This window comes from Phoca vitulina, unplaced genomic scaffold (genome assembly GCF_004348235.1).
Source record: "Phoca vitulina isolate PV1807 unplaced genomic scaffold, GSC_HSeal_1.0 scaffold28, whole genome shotgun sequence".
NCBI lineage: Eukaryota > Metazoa > Chordata > Mammalia > Carnivora > Phocidae > Phoca > Phoca vitulina.
The window spans coordinates 1,393,148-1,413,471 of NW_022589731.1; the positions used below are offsets into that span (position 1 = coordinate 1,393,148).

At 52.7% G+C, this 20,324-nt stretch overlaps 2 protein-coding genes across 3 annotated transcripts; one reads left to right on the forward strand and one right to left on the reverse strand.

Annotated features, from left to right (window-relative positions):
• Positions 1 to 49: 49 nt before the first annotated feature.
• Positions 50 to 4,227, forward strand: FBXL15 (F-box and leucine rich repeat protein 15). 2 transcript variants are annotated; one of them, XM_032423185.1, is made up of 5 exons: positions 50 to 2,042; positions 2,157 to 2,287; positions 2,454 to 2,607; positions 2,889 to 3,394; positions 3,883 to 4,227. In XM_032423185.1, exons 2-5 carry the CDS (start codon positions 2,235 to 2,237, stop codon positions 4,070 to 4,072), a joined length of 903 nt encoding a protein of 300 aa, XP_032279076.1. In that variant the 5' UTR covers positions 50 to 2,042; positions 2,157 to 2,234; the 3' UTR covers positions 4,073 to 4,227. The 2 variants fall into 2 exon arrangements, with proteins under 2 accessions (XP_032279076.1, XP_032279077.1); XM_032423186.1 differs by having other exon boundaries at positions 50 to 1,401.
• Positions 4,228 to 4,316: 89 nt separating this feature from the next.
• Positions 4,317 to 11,345, reverse strand: CUEDC2 (CUE domain containing 2). Its single transcript, XM_032423187.1, has 9 exons — positions 11,200 to 11,345; positions 6,229 to 6,312; positions 5,730 to 5,873; positions 5,574 to 5,635; positions 5,355 to 5,485; positions 5,087 to 5,269; positions 4,886 to 4,947; positions 4,744 to 4,804; positions 4,317 to 4,660 (listed from the first exon to the last, which is right to left on the reverse strand). The coding sequence occupies exons 2-9, from the start codon at positions 6,300 to 6,302 to the stop codon at positions 4,514 to 4,516; spliced, it is 864 nt and encodes a 287-aa protein (XP_032279078.1). The 5' UTR covers positions 6,303 to 6,312; positions 11,200 to 11,345; the 3' UTR covers positions 4,317 to 4,513.
• Positions 11,346 to 20,324: the final 8,979 nt, after the last annotated feature.

The following is a 20,324-nucleotide window of genomic DNA, read 5'->3' on the forward strand; positions in this document are numbered from 1 at the left end:
CCTTCTCGACGCTAGGTCCCCGCTGGGCTCTCCCGCCAACCTGAGACCCGCCCTTGACGAGGGGGAGGATGTATGGAACCCCTGGTTCTGTTCCCAAGACCCTCACGTGCCCCACCCCAATCGTGTCCTGATCCCTTTCCTCCACCGCCCCCTGAGCCACACGCCAGACCCAGCTGCACTCGCGTGTCCCGCTCCAGACCCCACGCGTGTCCCTAGGAGGTTGCCACATGACCTGTTACATGCCACACGCGCTCCCGCCCCCACGAGCACGCGGCCGCGCCAAGCACACCGAATGGGTGTAGACCGGACCCGCCCCCTAAATCCAAGAGACCATCAACTTATGGGAGAGAGATCTAGGAAACAGTGCCTCAAGCCCTAAGGGGTTCTACGTTTCGGACCCAGGAGACCCAACCCTGACCACTCGCCCAGGATGCAGCAGGAGGGATGTTAGTCAGACTTTAGAAGGAACTTCCTTGCTGCCTGAGTTAGGTGTCCTGGCTATCTGAGGGTAAATGGTTAGACGGGATGATGCCGGGAGTGGAGGAAGTGGGAAGCAGGCAACCCTTGTGCCCTTGGCCAAGGTAGAAGGGGGCCCAGCTATTTTAGGAAAGCACTGCCAGAGTTACTATGGCAACTGCTCTCCTTGGGAACGCCAGGGCATGCAGGTGGTGACCTCGGAATGAAGAAGGGGCCTGTTCGGGCAGTCAGGGGGCGCGAGGACTTGCGCGGCGGGGGCGCGCGGGGCTCACCGCGGGGAGGGGCGGCGCGGGCTCCGCGTGGTGCTGAAGGGGACAGCGCCAGATTTGTCGCACTGCGCAGGCGCAGAGGCGCGAACAAAGCAGGGAGGAGGAGGAGGCGCGCGTCCCGAGGTGGTGCGCGCCTACAAGGCTCTATCTTAGCGGAGGTCGGTCCTCCCATCTACCCCCTCCCCAAGCAGGCTAAGGAAGAGGAAGCAAATCCCTCACCCAAGATAACCCTCTTTGGTCCTTCCCCGTTGCTGGCTTCTCCCTTCTTGCTGCATTGGGGGTGGGGGAGGGTGGAAGGGATTCTGGGAAAACTAGGATGCCTGAATTCTCAATCGCGACTCGCTTGACCCTGGACAAGGCGCGTCCTCTCTAGGGCTTCGGTTCCATCTTTTAAAATGGAGTAAGAGCACAGAGCTGCTCACCTTGCAGAAGTGCCCGAAGCCCTGATGAAATAATGGATGGGAAGCAGTTTTCGTTATGCAGAGGGAGATGAAGCGGCTGCACGAAGGGAGAGCGCAGCCCTGCTAGGGGGCAGCTCTCGGCGACAGGAGTAGCCCTCAGCGTCCTTCACACCCTCCCCACCAATGGATGATGGGGAAAGCACTGCTCCGGGGATTCCCCGGAGCGGACCCTGGAACCAGGAACTGCGGACGCGGTGAGAGGGCGGCCCAAAGTCTGAGTCTAGAGTTCTGGGACATCACTGCCCCAGGGCGGGCCCAGCCCCAAACCCCACAACTAAATCCCCAGGTCAACGGAGAAGCGGTACTCCTGGTGGGCTGAGCTGAGCACTCATTCTTCTCAGGACTCTAGACCTCCTGGGGAAAAGATAGGGACCCAAGTGGAGAGATAATCCTTCTTAGCGCCCCCTCTGTCTCTCCCCTCGAGGTGCAAATCCATTCCAAATCGTCCGGGAGTGGAAGGGGCTGGACAGCTCTGTACTTCATAACTAACCAGGAACAAGAGGTTTGGGCAAGTTTGCTTGATGAAGGAAAAAAAATTCTAGCTTCGCCCATTTAATTCATTCAGCAATTACTGGGCACCTACTATGTGCCAGACAGTAAGCCTGGATAGTTTCTCCCCATTTTTCCAAGTCGCTAAACGTGACCAGAGGGCAAAGAGTAGGCCCAGAACCTTGGAGTCTTGGCTCCGCCCCTTCTGCGTTTGGCTTTGCCTGCTCCTCCCATCACCACTTCACTCAGAGGCGGCCACTGGCCCAAGACGAAAAAAGAGCCAGTCTCTGCTGCACCATTGCGTTCTCCAGCTTCAGTTTTCAAGCCCTGTAGCCGAGAAGGCGAGGTCTGATGTTACACCACCAGTCTGTTCCGCCCTCAGTTTCGAGATCCATCCGGAACGCTTTCAGATAGGATCCTCAGTGAGACCGCACTCGATTGAATCGGTCTGTCTCTACAGCCCAAGGAGGCGGGTTCGCTGAGGCCTCTCCAAGGCCAAAGCAAGAAGACCTTACTGCGCACGCGCAATAGGCAGCCGATGGAGCCACCGATGGAGCCGTCCGGAGGGGAGCAAGAGCCCGGAGCCGTCAGGTACCGAGGACGGGAGGGGCCGAGAAAGAGAAGAAGGACCTGGGGGAGGGGAGCCGAACTGGGCCGGGTCTGGGGACCGCTCTTACGAGCCGGGGCGCAGAAGCATAACGGAGGCGGACTCGTAGGTGACAGCGGCCCGGGGACGCCACCGCCCCTTTACCCGCAGGCTCCTGGACCTGCCTTGGGAAGACGTGCTGCTCCCACATGTCCTGAGCCGGGTGCCGCTACGCCAGCTGCTCCGGCTGCAGCGCGTCAGCCGGGCTTTCCGGGCGCTAGTGCAGCTGCACCTGGCGGGGCTGCGCCGCTTCGACGCCGCTCAGGTGAGCCGGGGGCCAGAGCCTCGCCCCGTCTGGGTACCGCCCCCGCCCCGCCTCCAGCCCAGCCCCCAGCCCCTGTCTACCCTGCCGGACCCCGCGGGAAGTACTCTCAAAGGGCGAGGGCCGGGTATCAACTCAGAAGGCGCTTGGGGTCTCCCCCGGGAGGGCAGGTGGCAAACCCCGAGGGCGGGTTGCTGACGGGAAAGAACTCTTCAGGGGCGGAGAGGCAGCGCCCGTCCCGCCCCCGGGACCAGCTGAGAGTCGAGGTGCCTCCCTGCCCGCAGGTGGGTCCGCAGATCCCGCGGGCCGCTTTGGCCTGGCTGCTGCGGGACGCTGAGGGGCTGCAGGAGCTGGCGCTGGCGCCGTGTCACGAATGGTTGTCGGACGAGGATCTGGTGCCGGTGCTGACGCGGAATCCGCAGCTGCGGAGCGTGGCGCTGGCCGGCTGCGGGCAACTGAGCCGCCGCGCGCTGGGGGCGCTGGCGGAGGGCTGCCCCCGCCTGCAGCGCCTTTCCCTCGCGCACTGTGACTGGGTAGACGGCCTGGCGCTGCGCGGCCTCGCCGACCGCTGTCCGGCCCTTGAGGAGCTGGACCTCACCGCCTGCCGTCAGCTCAAGGATGAGGCCATCGTATACCTGGCGCAGAGGCGCGGCGCGGGCCTCCGCAGCCTCTCGCTGGCAGTCAACGCCAACGTGGGGGACGCCGCAGTCCAGGAGTTGGCTCGGAACTGCCCGGAACTCGAGCACCTCGACCTAACCGGCTGCCTCCGCGTCGGAAGCGACGGCGTCAGGTGCCTGGGCATGGGATCGGTGGGTTGGGAAAAGGGCAATCACTTACTTAGCCTCTGGGTTAGGGGCGGGCTGTAGCTGTCGCAGGGCAGAACGGGGGTGTCTGGATACCACGGCACCCCCGTTCAGACCAGGAAAGGCCTCTAGGATTGCCTAGACCATAGAGCCCATAGTTAAAAAAAAAAACTTTTTTGAACCAGTATTTACACATTGGCAGATTTCACATACAGTCAAGTTTCTGGCTTTTCTTCAACAAGGGGAAAACCTTGAAATCCTGGGCGGAGCTGAGGAGCAGTTTCCCCCTTTAAGAGACAGGAGGAAGTCCCTGGTTCACTGGAGACATTGAATGTATGACTCCATCCGGGCTCCCTCCCTCGTTTATGGAGGGAAAAAGAATGCTCTGAGTTTGAGGGAGACAGGGGCTTTGCTGGCTCCCCCACCGTGGGCGTAGCGGCTTCTGGCCCCTAGCCTCACCCGGCTCCTCCCCCAGGACGTTGGCCGAGTACTGCCCGGCGCTGCGCTCGCTGCGGGTGCGGCACTGCCACCATGTGGCCGAGCCCAGCCTGAGCCGCTTGCGGAAGCGCGGCGTGGACATCGACGTGGAGCCGCCGCTGCATCAGGCTCTGGTGCTGCTGCAGGACATGGCAGGCTTTGCACCCTTTGTCAACCTGCAGGTCTGACCTGCCTGCCGATGGGGCACAGCTGGACTGTGTGGCGGGGCCTGCCTATGAACTGTAGGGAAACTGGACTGTGGGGGCCTCTGGTTAGAGGTGGATGCCCTGCCCCACCCTGGAGCTTCAAATAAAGAGCTTTTTACCCCCTCTTGCCTGGTGCTGCTGCCCTGTTGGAGATAAGGGATATGAAGTTGGGAGAGAGGTCAGACAGACACAATACCCCAATTCTGAGCAGAAATGACCAGAATGCACTCACACCTTCCTGGGGCCACCTTTACTGTGCCCGTGGGCAGCTCCAAGAGGAGGTCAACACTGTGGGGCAAGGAAGTAGAGAGCAGGATGGAGAAGGGGGACAGGAGTTTGGGCGGGCCCTGTGTGGGGGTGTAGGGCTCCTGCATCCCTCTGGGATCTGAGCCTAGAAGGCTCCGGCAGAGTCTGGCGAATGCCTTAGTGGAAGCGGTACTTTCTGGCTGGCTTGAGGTTGATGTATGTGGCCTTCATCTCCTCGGCCTCAGGGTTCCGCACATCTTTGAATCGCTCCCCTTTGGTGCTTACTACCTGGTTGTCGATGTATCGGATCAGCTTCTTGGGGGCCTGTCAGGCAATTGGGCAGTGAGCAGCAGAAGCCAGGAGACATCCCACCCACTCCACACCTCCAGCAGCCATAACCCTCTCACCTCCCTGGGAGCCATGGGCCGGTGAATCTTCTGATCCTCTGCGCTATCCACCATCATGTACCTGCCAAAAACTGGCTGGGTGAAGCTCCTGCCACTCTGGGAAGACCCTCTAAGGGTCTAGCCCAGCCCAGCCCAGACTCACTTCTGCAGGATGAAGGACTTCAGTTCATCCTTTTGGGGGCCTCTGAGGCGCCTGGGCAGGTCCTGCAGAGAAGGGAAGCCTAGTCTAAACCCTAGGGCACCAGCAGAAGCAGACAGGGATAGGCTAGGGGCAGGCGCTTAACACTAAGGTGGAACGTGGCTGAGGCTATTTGGGTTGAGGGGGATGTCTAGCAGAGGATACCTGGTTGGGGCCGTCCCAGGCTGGAGGCCCCTCTTCCTTCCCCTCGACAAGCATCTGCACAGCTTCTTCCAAGTCTCCCCGAGCTTTGGCCAGCACCCACTGGGCCTGCTCCACTGAACAGGAAGGGAACACCTCCAGGAGAACATCCACCCCTGGCAGCAGCTCCTCCTCAGCACCAGCTGCCTGTGGGCAGAGATGTTGACAAGAAGCAGTACTTCCTTCTTTCCTGATCCCTAATTCTCTCACCAGTACCCTCCTCTAGCAGTACCTCATCCTGGGTGTCTCCAGCAGCAGTAGGAGAAGCCCTGGTCTCTTCTTTGAGCTTTTCAGGCTGCTGCAGGGGCTCTGGGGAGATGGGCACCTGACCTTGGACCTCAGAGCTCTGTGGTTGCAGGTTCTCTTAAGGAAGCAGAGAGAGCATCAGGTTTGCCAGGGCTTTAGGGGATGGGGGTATTGAGTCATCCAAGTGCCCAGTCCCCAAACTCACCTTTGTTCCTGGCACCACTCAACTGCCCTGAGAGCTTCTGCATCATGTCCCCTATTGTACCCCTGAAAAAAACAGGACGGTGGTAAGAGGACAACTCTGCCCACCCTCCACCATCGGCCAGTCCTCCACTCCCTCTTTGCCCCAGCCAGATCCCACCTTGGAATGTGGGCAAAGCCAGGCACATAGGCCTCCATCATCTCAGTGAAGGCCTCCATATCGAAGTTCTCCTCTGATGGCCCTGAGGGGCCCAGATCCTCCAGGACCCCGAGCACATAGGAGAAGATGACCTCATCCAAGCCGCTGCAGGAAAGGGACAGGACAAGCCCTGGGTAGGACACTGGATACCTCCAGCAACCCGACCTAGCCTGAGACTCAAGCCCTCGGCTTCACTGGGTCCATGAGCCAGACTTCAAGCCTTGAAGCCAGAAAGTATCCCACCCTCCCACAGAGCTTTGTGTTTCCCATCTGTCCAGCAAGGTGACAGGGACAGGTTAAGATGTAAGGCCATACCAGCAGATCATAATCAGCCCTCCCCCACCTCAGGATTAAAGCTGAGGGCTTCCCACCCCGTCTTTCCATGGGCCAGGGCCCAGAGTGCTGCCCAGCAGCTCCGACCCTGACCCTAGCATGACCCTTCTAGAAGAGCTGCTTCTACCTGAGGTCAGCCTCTGGGAGGTGCGTCTGGACAAAGGCAAGGAGGGCTGCACTGACAATCCTCTCCAGCTCCATGCTCTCTCTTCTGAAGGGACAGAAGATGTAGGTTTGTCAGGCCCTCTTCTGCCTGCCCCTACCCACTAGGCCCAGGGGCGGCCAGCCCCTCCCTCCTACCCTGCTGTGGAAACCATTTGTTGATGTTGTCCAGTTTCCAGCTCGGCAGCCCTCCCCGCTCCCTCAAGCAGAGCTACAGCCCCCTCCCTGCCCATCTCTCCACCTCCTTCAGCCTGAGACAGGGCTCCACAGTGGTTTCCCTCGCCCTTCCCCCGACCTCTCCCCATCTCGCCACCCCATTCCCCAGCAGCAGGCCCAGACCCTCTGGCAAGAAGCCAAGGTCTTGGGGTCACATGCCTCCTGGCTGAGGAATCCCATCGTTGAGAGGGCCACTTGGCCCTCAAGTCCAACTACAAGGGGCCCATTGTCTAGCCCCCCCAAGGAGCAGACCTCAGGACCAAGCACAGCCTTCCCCCAGCCAGAATGGGCCACCCACCCACTGCACAAAGGGGCTTTTCTGGCTATGGGGCTCTGAGGGAAGGGGAAGTCTTTCAGGAATTCTCTCTTCCTGCCCAATCCAGCAGCTTGGGGTTATCTACAAAGGACTTTCCATCCTCCTTCCCAAAGCCTATGGAGCCCTACAAAAATCTGGCCTTTGCCCACCTCTCCAACCTCATCACTCACTCCACTCCTGCCTCACCAGCCTCCTTGTTGGTCCTCAAACTTCCCCAGCTTCTTCCTACCTATCTCCCGCATGTATCTACATGGTTCATCCCCTCACCTCCTCCGGAGCTCTGCTCATATGTTGCCTTCTGAGAGAGACCTTCCCTGACTAACCTACCAAAAATAGGGAGTATTCCTCCTACTCCCTAGTCCCTTGCCCTGCTTTATTTTCTATACAGCATCTACTACAGCTTAATGTTATTTTATGTTTATTTGCCTATTGTCTGACCTCCCTCCTAGACTATAAGCTCCACAATGCAGGGGTCTTTGTCTTATTCATTGGTGTAACCCTAGCACCTAGAAAAATGCTTGCACTTAGTAGATGCTCAATAAATACTCATTGACTCATTTCATTCCCATCTACATGTTTTTGACTCCCAACAGTCCATATGTGGGAGTCAGGAACACATAGATGATAATGACTGGCTCCACAGGTCCAAATGTCAGCTCTTCCCACTCAGAAGACTCAGAGGTATCTCAAATTCCACCTACCCCACACTTACAGTATTCTCATGATCGGTATATATCCCCCCTCCTATTTCACTGGCTGACCCAACCATTCACTCACTCAGCTGCCAAACCTGAAACTTAGGAATTACCCTTGATTTTACCCCCTCTCAACCCCATCTGCTGCACTCAGCCAATCCAATCCTCTCAATTCTATTCCCTTATTATCTCCTTTCCATCCATTCTCCCTGGCTCATCTGGCTTCTGCTCCAACATCTACCAAAATTGCTCAATCCAAGGCCATGAGTTACTTTTTCCGGTTTTGGTTTAATTAGGTTGAACCATATAAGCTTGCCAGTACTCCCTGTTTTGGATCTACAGGGAGGGAGGGAGGCAGGAAAGGAGGGAGGGAGAGAAAGAAGGAGTGAAGGAAAAGAAAGAAAAGGCTATTTCTTATAGTTTTCACCTAATATTTGCCCTTTCAAGCAGCATCAATGTTGGTTTCTGAGGCATTACTCTCCTCCTTCTCTGGCCATTCCTTCCTGGGCTCCCTTCTCTGTCCCCCTCTCCTCTGCTGGCAAGAAGGCTCAGGCTCACAGCTGTTCCTCCTCTCTCCTTCCTCTGCATCCCCTCTCTCTAGAAGACCTTGTCTGGGCCCACATCTTTATGAACCAACTCTATGTCACCGATCCTCAAATGCCGGTCCTCTAGCCCAGTCCCCTCCGCGGACCTACAGGTTTGCACATCTCCCTCTCTGACACCTCTATGTAGGTGACTTAACAAGTCCCAGACTGACATTCTCCTAAGTCCTTTGCTCCTCCAAGGCTGTCATCAGTAAATGCATGTTCACGCACCCAGCTGCTCTTGCCACAAGTCTGGGAATGATCCTCACACCATCCTACCCCTTCCAGTCTTTCCCACATCCAGTCGCCAAGCCCTGACCATCACCTCTCACGCCTCTCAACACGTGCGTCTCTCCATCTCTCCTCCCATTCTGCTCCACCTCTTGCCTTCCCTGCCAGAGTCTCCTAACCCTTACCCCTACTACCATCCTTCCCTCCAAATCTATTCTTACACAGATCACAGTTGTGTGATCTGTACAAAAATCCTGTTTTTCCTACCAAAAATCTATCAGTGATGTCCCCCTTCCCTTCTGATTAGCCCAGATTCCTTCTGTGGCCTTCAGTTGAGGGCTTTCCCCCTGTGTACATCTCTCCAGCCTCACCGTGTACCACACCCTTCCTGGATCACTCCCCTCCACCCTGGCTTTCTTCCAGTTTGCCAACATTCAAGCCTTTTCATGGCAAGAGCCTTTGCACAGCTGCTTCCTCTGCCTGGACAGCCTTCCACCTCCACCCCTTCACTTGTCTAACACCTTCTTACCTGTCGGGTCTCAGTTTAAAATTTTCTTCCTCACGGGATGCTGCCCCTGACCCTCGAGAACTGCTTTGGTCCCCACCATCTTACACCCTCATTGCAGACTGCACTTTCCCTTATTTCACAGTATCCTTCATAGCTCTAATTAAATAATTATTTGGGCAATGTTTAATGTTTCTTCCAGCTGTTTCATGAGGGCAGGGACTATACTCCTGGCTTACTCATCAGCATATGCTCGGTATCCTGTGAAGTGGGACACTCAATAAAGAGTTACTGCCCCCGCTTTACAAATGACGGAACTGAAGCTCAGTGAGTTTAATGCTTTGCCCAATGTCACTTGGCTGGACTGTAGTAGTTAAGATTTAAATCCAGGTCGCCTAGTTGAGTGTATATTCCACGGGATGGGGGGGGAAAAATCTCAAGACTTTCAAGCCGGTTGAGACAGAGCTACGATCTATGCTTACAGTTCCTGGGTCCCCTAAGTAGTAACATAGTGTTGCTGTGACAGCACAGGGATCACTTTGGACAGCAAGACTGAGAAGCCGTAGCCTAGCATGGGCCCTGGAGAGCAGAACTGCTCACACCATGCATGCCAGACACCATTACGTGGTTCCCCCAAGAGGTCAGCCCCATACAGAGAGCTACACCGACCCTGGGTTACATCAAATCCTGGCTGCTGTCAGTTGCCTGGCAACCTCTGCTGGGACAAAGGCTGCTGCAAGAAAGTCTAGTTTCTAGGGAAGAAGTGCTCAGGGATGTGTCTGATGCCTCTGGGTTTCTGATCAGGGTCTGAGGGGCAAGGAGTTGTTACTGGGAAACTCTTCACTGTGCCCCCAAAGAATGTCTTCCTCCCCTAAGCTTTTGCTCTAGCTTGTCTCCTGAGGCAACACCCTCCCTTCTCCTGTTCTGGGGCTGACCAAACTTTACCCAGCCTTTAAAGCTTGCCACTTCTTTCTTTCACCCTTCTCCATCCCCCTAGCCTTCCTCAGCATTGTTTTCCTGCCCAGAGGCTTCTCTAATATTTCTCCTCCACAGTCCCCGAGTTGGGGAAGCTGTAGCCTAAGCAGCCAGCCTTCTCCAGGGTAAGAACATGATTTTCATGAGACTTTTAAAATTCTGGATGTAGTCCACAGAACTCCATTACTTCCTGAGGGCTCCAAATCAGGGCTCACTGGTTAGTAGCATCCATGAAATGTGATCGTCATCCTGTCATAAGTCCTGTTTAAATACCTCTGATGATGGTAATAATAGTTCTGTGCACTTTACCCATATTAACTTACCTAATCCTCACAATAACCCTAAAATATAGATACTAATAATATTATACTATCCCATTTTGCCCAAAAGGAAATGGAGACACTGAGAGGTTAAGTAACTTGCCCAAGGTCACACAGTAAGTTAATGGCACATTTACATCCAAGCAGTCTGGCTCCAGAACCCTGTTAACCACTACGCTACACTACCTCTTATGAAGCAAATGATGTGGCCCCCAGCCCATGTTCTGATCCTCCTGTCCTGCCTGGCTGGCCCTCCTGCCTACCCCAGAATCTTTGCTTACTCCGTTTTCCCCACTCAGAACGTCTTTCCCTCTGCCTCTCATTCTGCGGGACTCACTTTCTCCCTGAAGCCAACCCTGAGTGTCCCATCCTCACTGCCCCCAGCTGGCCTGAGAGCATCCCCAGGACCAGGCACAAGCCTGGACTCCAGATGCTCAATACAGATCCCCTGGACAAATTTAAGTGAGACTGGGGGAAGGAGAACCATGCTGTTCCCTTGGGGTGGGGAGCTGCTTAAGGTGGAGAGAAAGCAGAAGGCCATGTGGGAGGAGTCCTGGGAAGCAGTGTGGGCACTCAGAGGGTCTAGCACGGAGGTCTTCGCTGGTTTCTCAGTCACTATGAAGCCCAGCTCCTGGGGCCCTAGTCCCATAACGCAGGTTCCAGAGGACATGGTTGTCCCCTGACCCCCAAGTCAAGTCTTAGAGGCGCCAAGGACACTGAGGGCTACAAGGGATTCCGGCACCCAAAGTCAGACCGAAGCACAAACGGGGATAGTGGGGTGCACAGGAAGTGGGACTGTGATGATGGTCCACCCCTGAAGCAGGAGCTCCTTAAACAAGCTAGTGGGGTACCCATAAGGGTCCGGAATAGTGGGCCCGAGGGCACCGGAATGCGGTTGCAGCCGTGGGGACACAGGACTAGGGAGGCCTGAGTAAGCTGGGATATGCCTTGATAACAGGCCACGGCGAGAACCAGAGATGGGGGGGCCGATGGGCCCCAGGGAGTACCGTGGGGGAACACACAGGACGGGCACCCTGGGTCAGTGTTCTCCGCGACTCTCCCAGCCCTGGGCCGGGGGCCGGAGGGGAAATCACCTGCTCCGTCGGGCGCCGCCGGCGACTTGTCCCGCGCGGTGCAGCTCTCATCCCCCAGACCCACCAACGAGATCAAAGGCGAGGCCCAGAGCGGTTCCCTTTCAGAAGCGCCGCGGTAGCCATTTTTGAGAAGGGCAAGTGCCCACAACTGGGCGGGGCTTCTGCGCCCATGCCCATTTGTCTCAGGGTTTTGCACAGGCTCCCGCGGAGGCCATTTTTGTTGCGGGTTGGGAGGAATTAGGCGGGGAGGTCCCGCCAGTGGGTGGAGTCTCAACGGCTGACTGCATCCCCGCCTAGTTCCTTGTCAACTGCGAAAGACCGAGAACCTTTCGACCCCACCCAGTGTCTTCCTGTCCGCCTTCCTTGCCCTAAAATCTCCGCCCCCAAATCTTATAGCTTCCTCCCCTCTCCTTGTCTCTACCGTCTTTCCACAGACTTGGATCCCTGATTGGATCTGGTGGCCCCTACACCCAGAACCTGGTGTTCTTCCCAGATCCCTGTGTCTCTCCCCCTTTATGTCCAGTCTAGGTTCAAGATCCGTCACCCAGTCAGCTCTTAGGTGATGACTTCCTTCCCCACCATATCTGTCCCCTTTGCCTTCCCTTAACAGCGATGTCTCCCCCAAGATTAGGGTGGGTTACAGGGTCTGGATCTTGGGACGGTGGAGCCTGGTTTGGATGGGGGAAGCAGGGCGCAGGTGTTCTGGGTGAGTATCAACCTGAGCCCAGATCCAGGACAGTCTAAAGGCCATGCCTACTCCCAGGGCCTTCATGCCCATGTTGGCAGGACTTCTCATTTAGGATAGGACAACTGAACCCTAGGACCCATCAAGGCCTCAGCTTCTTTCTGCTCCTGGTGCTACCCTGTGGGGAAACCTACAGCCATCCCTTCCCAGGAGTCCCGTAAGGGGTCATGAAGGAAAGAGTTCCCTCCAAGGGTGAGCTAGCCCATCCCCAATCAGCAGGAATGAGCCCCTTCAGGGCTAGTCACCTCATAAGGGGCTGGGTACTCAGAGACTGTCACTGTCCTCAGGAGCTCATGGTCCAAGGTAGAAAGTCCCATCCTCTCTTCTCCCCTAAGGGCTGAGGCAGTTCCAAAATATGGAGAAAAGAGGGATCACTCTCCCTCTTCCAGCTCTGTCCCTTGCTGGAGGCTCCCAGCTCCCCCCAACCAGGACCCTCTAGCCTCAAAGAGCAAGATGTTCACTGTTGGGGAGTCGGGGCAGGAAAGGGGAGGGAGGAAGGAGGGAGCACTTTGGGCATCGCGTCTCCCATAAAAATACTGCCGCTGCCAGCCTGGCGCTGCTAGGGTTAATGAGAGGTGGGGTGACAGCCACTTTGAACTTTGGCTAGGCTGGCCCCTGGGAAGGGCGGTAATGGGTAGCTCCATCAGCCCCAGGCCTCTGCCAGTCCTTTAAAGATTGGCCATCCCTCCCTTCCCCCAGCCCCATCCCCGCCTTCATTGCATAATGCTGATGACTCTTCTCTCCCTACCACCCCCAATACGGCAACTTTCAGGTTTTCTCAGTAGAGCTGTCCCTAGTTCTGGCCTGAGATCCCTGTAGCCGTCCCTGTGCCTTTCCCTTCTCCCCTCTGGCCTGTTTCTTGGCTGGCAGTTGGATGTAGCTAGATATCATCAGAAAGAAATTCCTGAGCTTTGGGAGGATGATGGGAAAGACCTCTTAGGGGGAGCCCCTTGATTCCTAGCTCAAATCCTGAAGGGTCCCAACTCTGTGCAGCAGGAGTTTGGTTCTGGGGTCAGAGGATAGAGGGTGGGCTGAGGAAAGGGACTTCCACAGACACAAGGACACACACAAACTGTAAGATAGGAGCTCTGGAGAACACTTGTCCTGCTTGGCATTCCATAGCTGGCCAGACCTTAAGCCTCTGATTTTTTTGTCCCCTCAGGTCTGTCTCTCCATCCCCAAATTGGGACCAGATTCCACCTGCCCTTTGGGTGCTGCTGGAAGCCACATAGGGTGAAAGAAGGTGGCATGATGACTCGTCTCTTCCCATTCCCTCAAGTGAGTTTTGCAGCCTAGGTCCCCTCAGCTGAAGGGAAAAGCTAGAAGCCTATGCCGAAGCTTCCCCTAGCACAATTCCCCATCATCCGACCTCAGAATGAGGAACTGGGCTTGAAATAGGCATAAAGGGCAGATTTCCCAGACATTAAGAGCAGAGATAAAGCCCATCTGGCTGGTCTCAAGGGGTGGGAGGGACTCAGAGACTGAGCAAGGAAGGGGACACTTCAAAAGGATGGGGAGAAAGGAGGGGGTCCCTGCTCTTGATTGAGGTCAGAAAGGGCTCTCTGGGCAAGGTGCCCAGCCCTCCCACACCTTCCTCCTTTCTCAGAAGAGCCAGGATGGGGCGGGGGTGGGAGTTGGCTGGGGCAGGGAGGGAGCCCTATTTAAGGAGCATTCTCTAAGAGCATCACTGCAGATCCAGTCCCAAGAGCAAGAGAGGAGGCTTCATGGTAAGTGTGGGCCCTTGCTCACAACTCAAGCAGGGCGGGGGTAGGGCGGCTCCTGAGCTTGCAGGCTTGCCTTTCCCTCTCCAGGGACAGGCAGCAGCTCTACCTGGAGAAGGGGAATAGCCCCCATCCCTCTGCTTAACTCTCCAGAAGTGAAAGTGTGTTTCAGGGAAAGATTTCTCTTCCTCTCGCCTACCTATCCCAGGTATCTCAGATCTTCAGTTTTGGTGGGGAGATTTTCAGGGAGCTGGAACTTTTGGGGATCCATATTTTAGGGGTCCCCTCTGGCGCAGGAAGCCTTCCAGTTTCCCAAGAGATGCCCTTCTCTGTGCACATATTCTGGCTCTGCCCCAGCCCCAACTCCTCCTGGAGTACCTCTCCACATCTGGCCCCACCAGGAGCACATCTGGGCAAGAAATGATTCCACAGTACTCATAGAATCCCTGCCATGGCCCTGAACCCCCTCCCTTCATATCCTGCATCAATCCTGTTGGGAGTTCAGAGAACCCTTGCTCCTTTCCCCGGGTATGGGCCCTGTTTTTTAGCTCTAAGCTCAGACCCTCTCTGGGATAGGAGGAATCTTGAGATCCCAGGTTCCTCATCTGACCCACTGTGGGAATGGGAGGAATTCACAGAAGAGAGCACAGGAGGGCAGAATCAAGGCTGGGAGAACGTTGGCCACCTGGCTCTGAGAACTGAATTCCATAGGCTGTGAGCTTGAGCAAACAGCCTAGGGACTCAGTTCTGGTGCCCGGCTGTGCTATACCATCGATAGAGAGGTCGTGGGGAAGCTGCTGGCTCAGGCTCTCAGCATCCCAGCCAGGCGCTCCTCCAGGCACTGTCCACATCTTTTAATAACTTCAACTTGGACTACTACCCTTCTGCTCAAAGACCTCAATGGCTTCTCCAAACTCCTTACTTTGTCATTAAAGTCTTTCACAGTATGGCCTCCACTTCGCTTTCAAGCACGAGAGTCCATTGCTCCCTGGTCATAACCTGTCCTCTAATGAAACCCCGTTGCCCCCTGCTCCTGCTGCCATGCCTTTACTCATGCTGAACCCTCCTCAGTTCTTCCTGGGACACCTCCTCCCCATCACTATCTGTTGGGATCCTATACATCCTTCAAAGTCTCAGATGCTTCTTCCAAGAAGCGTCCCTCAACTTCCCAGCAGTGCAGATGATCTCCTGCAAATCCTCCATACTCCTCTCTAGAGGGGCTCATTCATGAGCCCCATAGTGTCTAGTCCAGCGTTTTGCACATAGTAACTGTTCAGTAAATGTTCCTTGCATTTTGCTGAGTGTGTCTAATGTATGAAGAAGCAGTTTGGCCTAGAAGTTAAGGTAGAGTCAGATCCCAGGTGCATTCTCCATGTGTGACCTTGAGTAAGCTGTTCACCCCTATAGGCCTCAGTTTGCTCATCTGTAAGTAGAAAAAAATAATTATATGGACATAAAAGTTTTGTGTAAATTAAATGAGTTGATAGTTTCTTCTGTTCAGGGCTTTAGCACAGTATCTGCACACAGTAAGTTCTCAGTTAAGTGTGTGAATTTATTATGATTCTTATTATATTCCCTTAAGTAGAATGTGAGCTACCCCGTTGGGAGGTAGGATAAGGCTTAAAATTAGTCAGCCATGGTTTATTGAGTGAAGGGTTCCAGACCAGTTGCCAGGGTCAGGTAAGGCTGGGGCAAGACCAGGAGGAGGCCATCAGGACCAGAGTTTGGTAGCCCAAGCCCTGCTGAGATCTAGGAGTTCTGGATTCCCACCGACTGTATAACCTTGGGTGAGTCACTCCTTCTCTCTGGCCTTGGATTCCCAGCATAACGTAAATTGAGGGGATTGGACCAGGTGAACAGCAAAGTCCCTGGCAGCCGAGATGTTTTATGAGTTCTAAGCTTCTAAGGCTTAAGTTCAAATAAAAGATCAAAGAAGGAGGCATCTAGGCTCCCTGCAGGGCTCCCTTACATCCACAGGGCCTGGAGCAAGCACTGGGGTTTGGAAGGATGTGCATGGCAGCATGCTGAACTGAGCTGAGTGGCTATACTTCCTTCAGAAAGCCTGTAATCAGGGGCCCTCTTCCCTCACTGGGGCTGGGGGTCAACTGGTGTGCAGGCTATGGGCATTTCTAGGGCATAAGTAGAAGCCTTGGGGAGAAATGTCTGTGAGGAATGCAGATTCTCAGCAATGGAGGAAGTTAAGAGACTTCAAGGTCTGAACCCGAGAGGATAGAGAAGGAAAGAGATACAGAACACACCTTATGTGATATGGGACTCAGGATTCAGTTGAAACCTGCCTTGTTTCAAAAAAGGATTTGAGGAGACTTACTGGCATGCAGACAATTGTCCAAGATTAAAATGTAACACATAGACATAGCTATGTAGCACATTTACTACTTTTTGACCCACAGATTCAATTTACTTATTACTGTTTTTTCTTTTTAAGATTTTATTTATTTATTTATTTATTTGAGAGAGAGAGGGAGAGAGAGCATAAGCAGCAGCGAGGGGCAGAGGGTGAGAGAATCTCAAGCAGACTCCCCACTGAGCAGGGAGCCCGATGCAGGGCTTGATCCCAGGACCCCAAGATTAGGACCTGAGCTGAAGGCAGATGCTTAACCGACTGAGCCACCCAGGTGCCCCTACTTATTGGTTTTTATTTTTAGTTAGAAATTACTTTAAACTTACAAAAAAGTCTGCAGAATAGTGCAAAGAACTCTTGCTTACCCTTCTTACAGATTCACCAACTGTTAACCTTTTGCCACGTTGCTTTCTCTAATCTACAGTCTTTATTCAAATCTTGCTACTTGTCCCATTAATGTCCTTCATAACAACTTTCATGCATTGCATTTAGTTTTCATGTCTCTTAGTCTCCTTTGACCTGAAACAGCTTCTCAGCCTTCCTTTGTCTTTTATGACATCAACATTTTTGAACAATAAAGACTACTATGGTTGTCTGTTTACATTTATCTGATGTTTCCTCATGATTATGCATTACTGCTGAACTGATGTTGTGTTTTCTCAGTTTAATATATCAGAAAGCACATGATGTCAACTTGTCTTTGTTAAAGAAAAAGTTTTCAAGACACTCATTAAAGATGGTGAAAAAGACTTTATTCGAGAGGGACCGCTGCAGTGGGCTTCAAGTGTGGTCAGTTTTCCCTGTGATTCTAGGGAATCTAGGATACTCTTTTTTTCTTTGTAATTAATAAGTATCTTCTTGGGGGCTGCCTGGCTGGCTCAATTGGTTAAGCATCTGCCTTCGGCTCAGGTCATGATCCTGGGGTCCTGGGATGGAGCCATGTTGGGCTCCCTGCTCAGTGGGGAGTCTACTTCTCCCTCTCTCTCTGCTCCTCTCCCCCTGCTGGTGCGCTTTAAAAAAAAAAATCTTGGAGCATACTTCAAAACTATATAAACAGCCTGTTTCTCATCAAACTTTTACTCATTAGTTTTAGTATCCATGAATGATTCTCACTGGAATCAATTATTACTGATTGGAGATGGATTTTCTGACCTCATTATTCCTCCTGCTATGAGTAAGAGCTTTCCTTTCATATTTGTTTAGTTAGTGTTAGTATGTACTTAATAGAGGTTATTTTATTCAGTAGGTAATAATCCGTTACTGTGATTGTTTTGATGCTTCAATTGTCCCTGATTAGGCCAGTGGAAGTCCCTTCCAGCTGGCTCCTTTGTTTGACATATTTGAGCCATCCTTTATTTTTTGGCACAAGTTGTTCCGGGCTCATCTTGTACCTTTCCTTTCCTTTTAGATTTTTTTTATTTTTTTATTTGACAGAGAGAGACGGCGAGAGAGGGAACACAATCGGGGAGTGGGAGAGGAGAAGCAGGCTTCCCGCTGAGCAGGGAGCCCGATGCGGGGCTCGATCCCAGCACCCCGGGATCATGACCTGAGCAGAAGGCAGACGCTTAAGCTTAACGACTGAGCCACCCAGGCGCCCCAGTCATCTTGTACCTTTCCTGCTACAGCCTCGGAACCAGCCATTTTCCCAGTGGGCCTGGTTCCTTTTAGTGGAGAATGAAATTTAGAAATTTAGATCGGGCTGCTGCTGGCTGTGCTTGTTGCTGCCAGGGTGTCAGTGCTCAGTGATTCCATTTCTAGGACTACTGATTCAACAATTTAATACGTGTACGTGTGAACAAAGATGCATATTCAAGGACATTTGTTTTCTCATCAGCCTCACTACTTCTAAGTAAGACCAAGCCACTATCTGATTTCGCCTGTATTACTTTAAAAGCCTCCCAACTGGTCTCCCTGTTTACACAATGGCCGCTCTACAGTCTCTTTTCCACACAACATCCAGAACAATTAAAAAAGGGACGCCTGGGTGGCTCAGTCAGTTAAGCGTCTGCCTTTGGCTCAGGTCATGATCTCCAGGTCCTGGAATTGAGCCCCACATGGGGGCTCCCTGCTCAGCGGGGAACCTGCTTCTCCCTCTACCTGCCTCCATCCCCCTTACTCATGCTCTAATAGATAAATAAAATCTTTTTAAGATTTTATTTATTTATTTATTTATTTGACAGAGAGAGACACAGCGAGAGAGGGACACAAGCAAGGGGGAGTAGGAGAGGGAGAAGCAGGCTTCCCGCAGAGCAGAGAGCCCGATGTGGGGCTTGATCCCAGGACCCTGGGATCATGACCTGAGCCAAAGGCAGACGCTTAACGACTGAGCCACCCAGGCGCCCTTAAATAAATAAAATCTTAAAAAAAAAAAAAGAATAATTTAAAAAAATCCAATCACATTCTCTCCTGCTTGTAACACTCCACCCACTAAGAATAAAATCCAAAATTCTCAACATGGCTTCAAGGCACCACAGGATCTGGCTTCATCCCTAACCCCATTAACTCCCACTTTCTTGCTCGATCACAGGACAAGGATACTCCAGCCACAGGGTTGTTGTACCTGCTTTTCTCCCCCAGGTAATCAAATGGCTTGTGAAGATCTTTAGTAGGTCTCCACTCAAGAATCACCTCTTTGGGGAAGACTTCCCTGGCTATCCTATTGAAAACAGCACCCCATCACTTAATAACTATCTGACATTATGTCATATGTTCACCAGTTTGCTTGTTGTTAGTCCCTGTTTCTCTGGGTTCCACCTCTAAAGTAAGCTCCCTGAGGGACTTTTTTGGCTCTCTCCTGTAACCCCAGTCCCTAGAATACTTGCCTGGTGTATTGTGGATTCTCAAATGGCTGCTGAGGGAATGAAGATAACTTTCATTCCTTGGGGCTTTTGCACCCACCAGCTCTCTGCCTGGCTTCTTCCTCACCCTTCTCTTTGCATGGCTGGCTTTGTCACATTCTTTAGCTCTCAATTTAAATGTCACCTCCTCAGAAAGCTTCCCTGTTTACCTTATTCTAAGTTCCACTACTGCACTTGTCTTTCCTATCTCAGCCTCTCATTCCTGCTGTAATACTTATAACAATTTGCCTTTATCTGTTTGCATGGTGTCCCATCCCCATTTCTTCCCCTAAAATGCAAGCTCCATAAGGGCAGAAACTGCCGTGGCTGTCTCATTCATTACTGTATCCCCAGGGCCTAGAACAGTTCCTCAAGAAATTGTTGGATAGACTTTTAATAGCTAAAAACTGGAAAGAATCCAAATGCTATAGAATATTGGGTGGTTGTTGAAGAATGAGGTAGCTCCATGTGCACTGGCACAGAATGATGTCCACAATATACTTACAGTAAAATGTAACAGGTAAAACAGTGTTAATTCCTTTTATGTAATTAACATTATGTGCACAGAAAAAATATAGGAAAAATAACAGCTTGGACCCTACCAATCATTTGGGAATAAGGATATTAAAAAGACCTTAACTTCCTATTTTATATATTTCTATGTAGCAAATTATATTTTTTATTTTTTAAAATTTATTTATTTGAGGGGCACGCACCTGGGTGGCTCAGTTGTTGAGCGTCTGCCTTTGGCTCAGGTCATGGTCCCAGGGTCCTGGGATTGAGCCCCGCATCAGGTTCCTGCTTGGCGGGGAGCCTGCTTCTCCCTCTCCCACTCCCCCTGTTTGTGTTCCCTCTATTGCTCTGTCTGTCAAATAAATATTTTAAAAAATCTTTAAAATTTATTTATTTGAGAGAGAGAAGGGGGGAGGGGCAGAGGGAGGGGAAGAGAGGGAGAGAAGCAGACTCCCTGCTGAGTGTGGAGAAATCTCAGGACCCCCGATCCCAACCCCAAGACCATGACCTGAGCTAAAATCAAGAGTAGGACACTCAACTGAAACACCCAGGCACCCCCAACAAACTATATTTTTCAAAATGAACACTAACATTTGATCACTTAGTACATGCCAGGCACTGTGGTAAACATTTTGTGTGCAGCATTTCAAGGCATCTTCTCAATAACCTCATGAGATAGAGGTCCTAATACTATCACCCCCATTTGCAATGAAGAAATTGATTCAGCGACATTATGCAATTTACCTAAGGTCACATAGCAGACCCATTACACTACACCACCTCCCTGTGTCTTTATAATTTAAGGAAGAAAAAAAAAAAAAAGGAAAGGAAAATAAGATGAAACTAGGGGTGACCGTTCAGGATCCAGGCTTTACACAAAAGATACTAAGCAAATTTGGCCCTGAGCTCCCTAGAAGCCAGGGCAAAAAGAAAAAATATGATCAGTT

Excerpts from the sequence above, each read along its gene's own strand:
- FBXL15 (XM_032423185.1), top strand. The coding sequence starts at position 2,235 with ATGGAGCCACCGATGGAGCCGTCCGGAGGGGAGCAAGAGCCCGGAGCC. Across the intron at positions 2,288-2,453 it reads CAAGAGCCCGGAGCCGTCAG|GCTCCTGGACCTGCCTTGGG; the intron begins GTACCGAGGACG and ends CTTTACCCGCAG. Across the intron at positions 3,395-3,882 it reads GTCGGAAGCGACGGCGTCAG|GACGTTGGCCGAGTACTGCC; the intron begins GTGCCTGGGCAT and ends CTCCTCCCCCAG.
- CUEDC2 (XM_032423187.1), bottom strand. The coding sequence starts at position 6,302 with ATGGAGCTGGAGAGGATTGTCAGTGCAGCCCTCCTTGCCTTTGTCCAG. Across the intron at positions 5,270-5,354 it reads CTGGAGACACCCAGGATGAG|GCAGCTGGTGCTGAGGAGGA; the intron begins GTACTGCTAGAG and ends CTCTGCCCACAG. Across the intron at positions 4,948-5,086 it reads CCTGGGACGGCCCCAACCAG|GACCTGCCCAGGCGCCTCAG; the intron begins GTATCCTCTGCT and ends CCTTCTCTGCAG.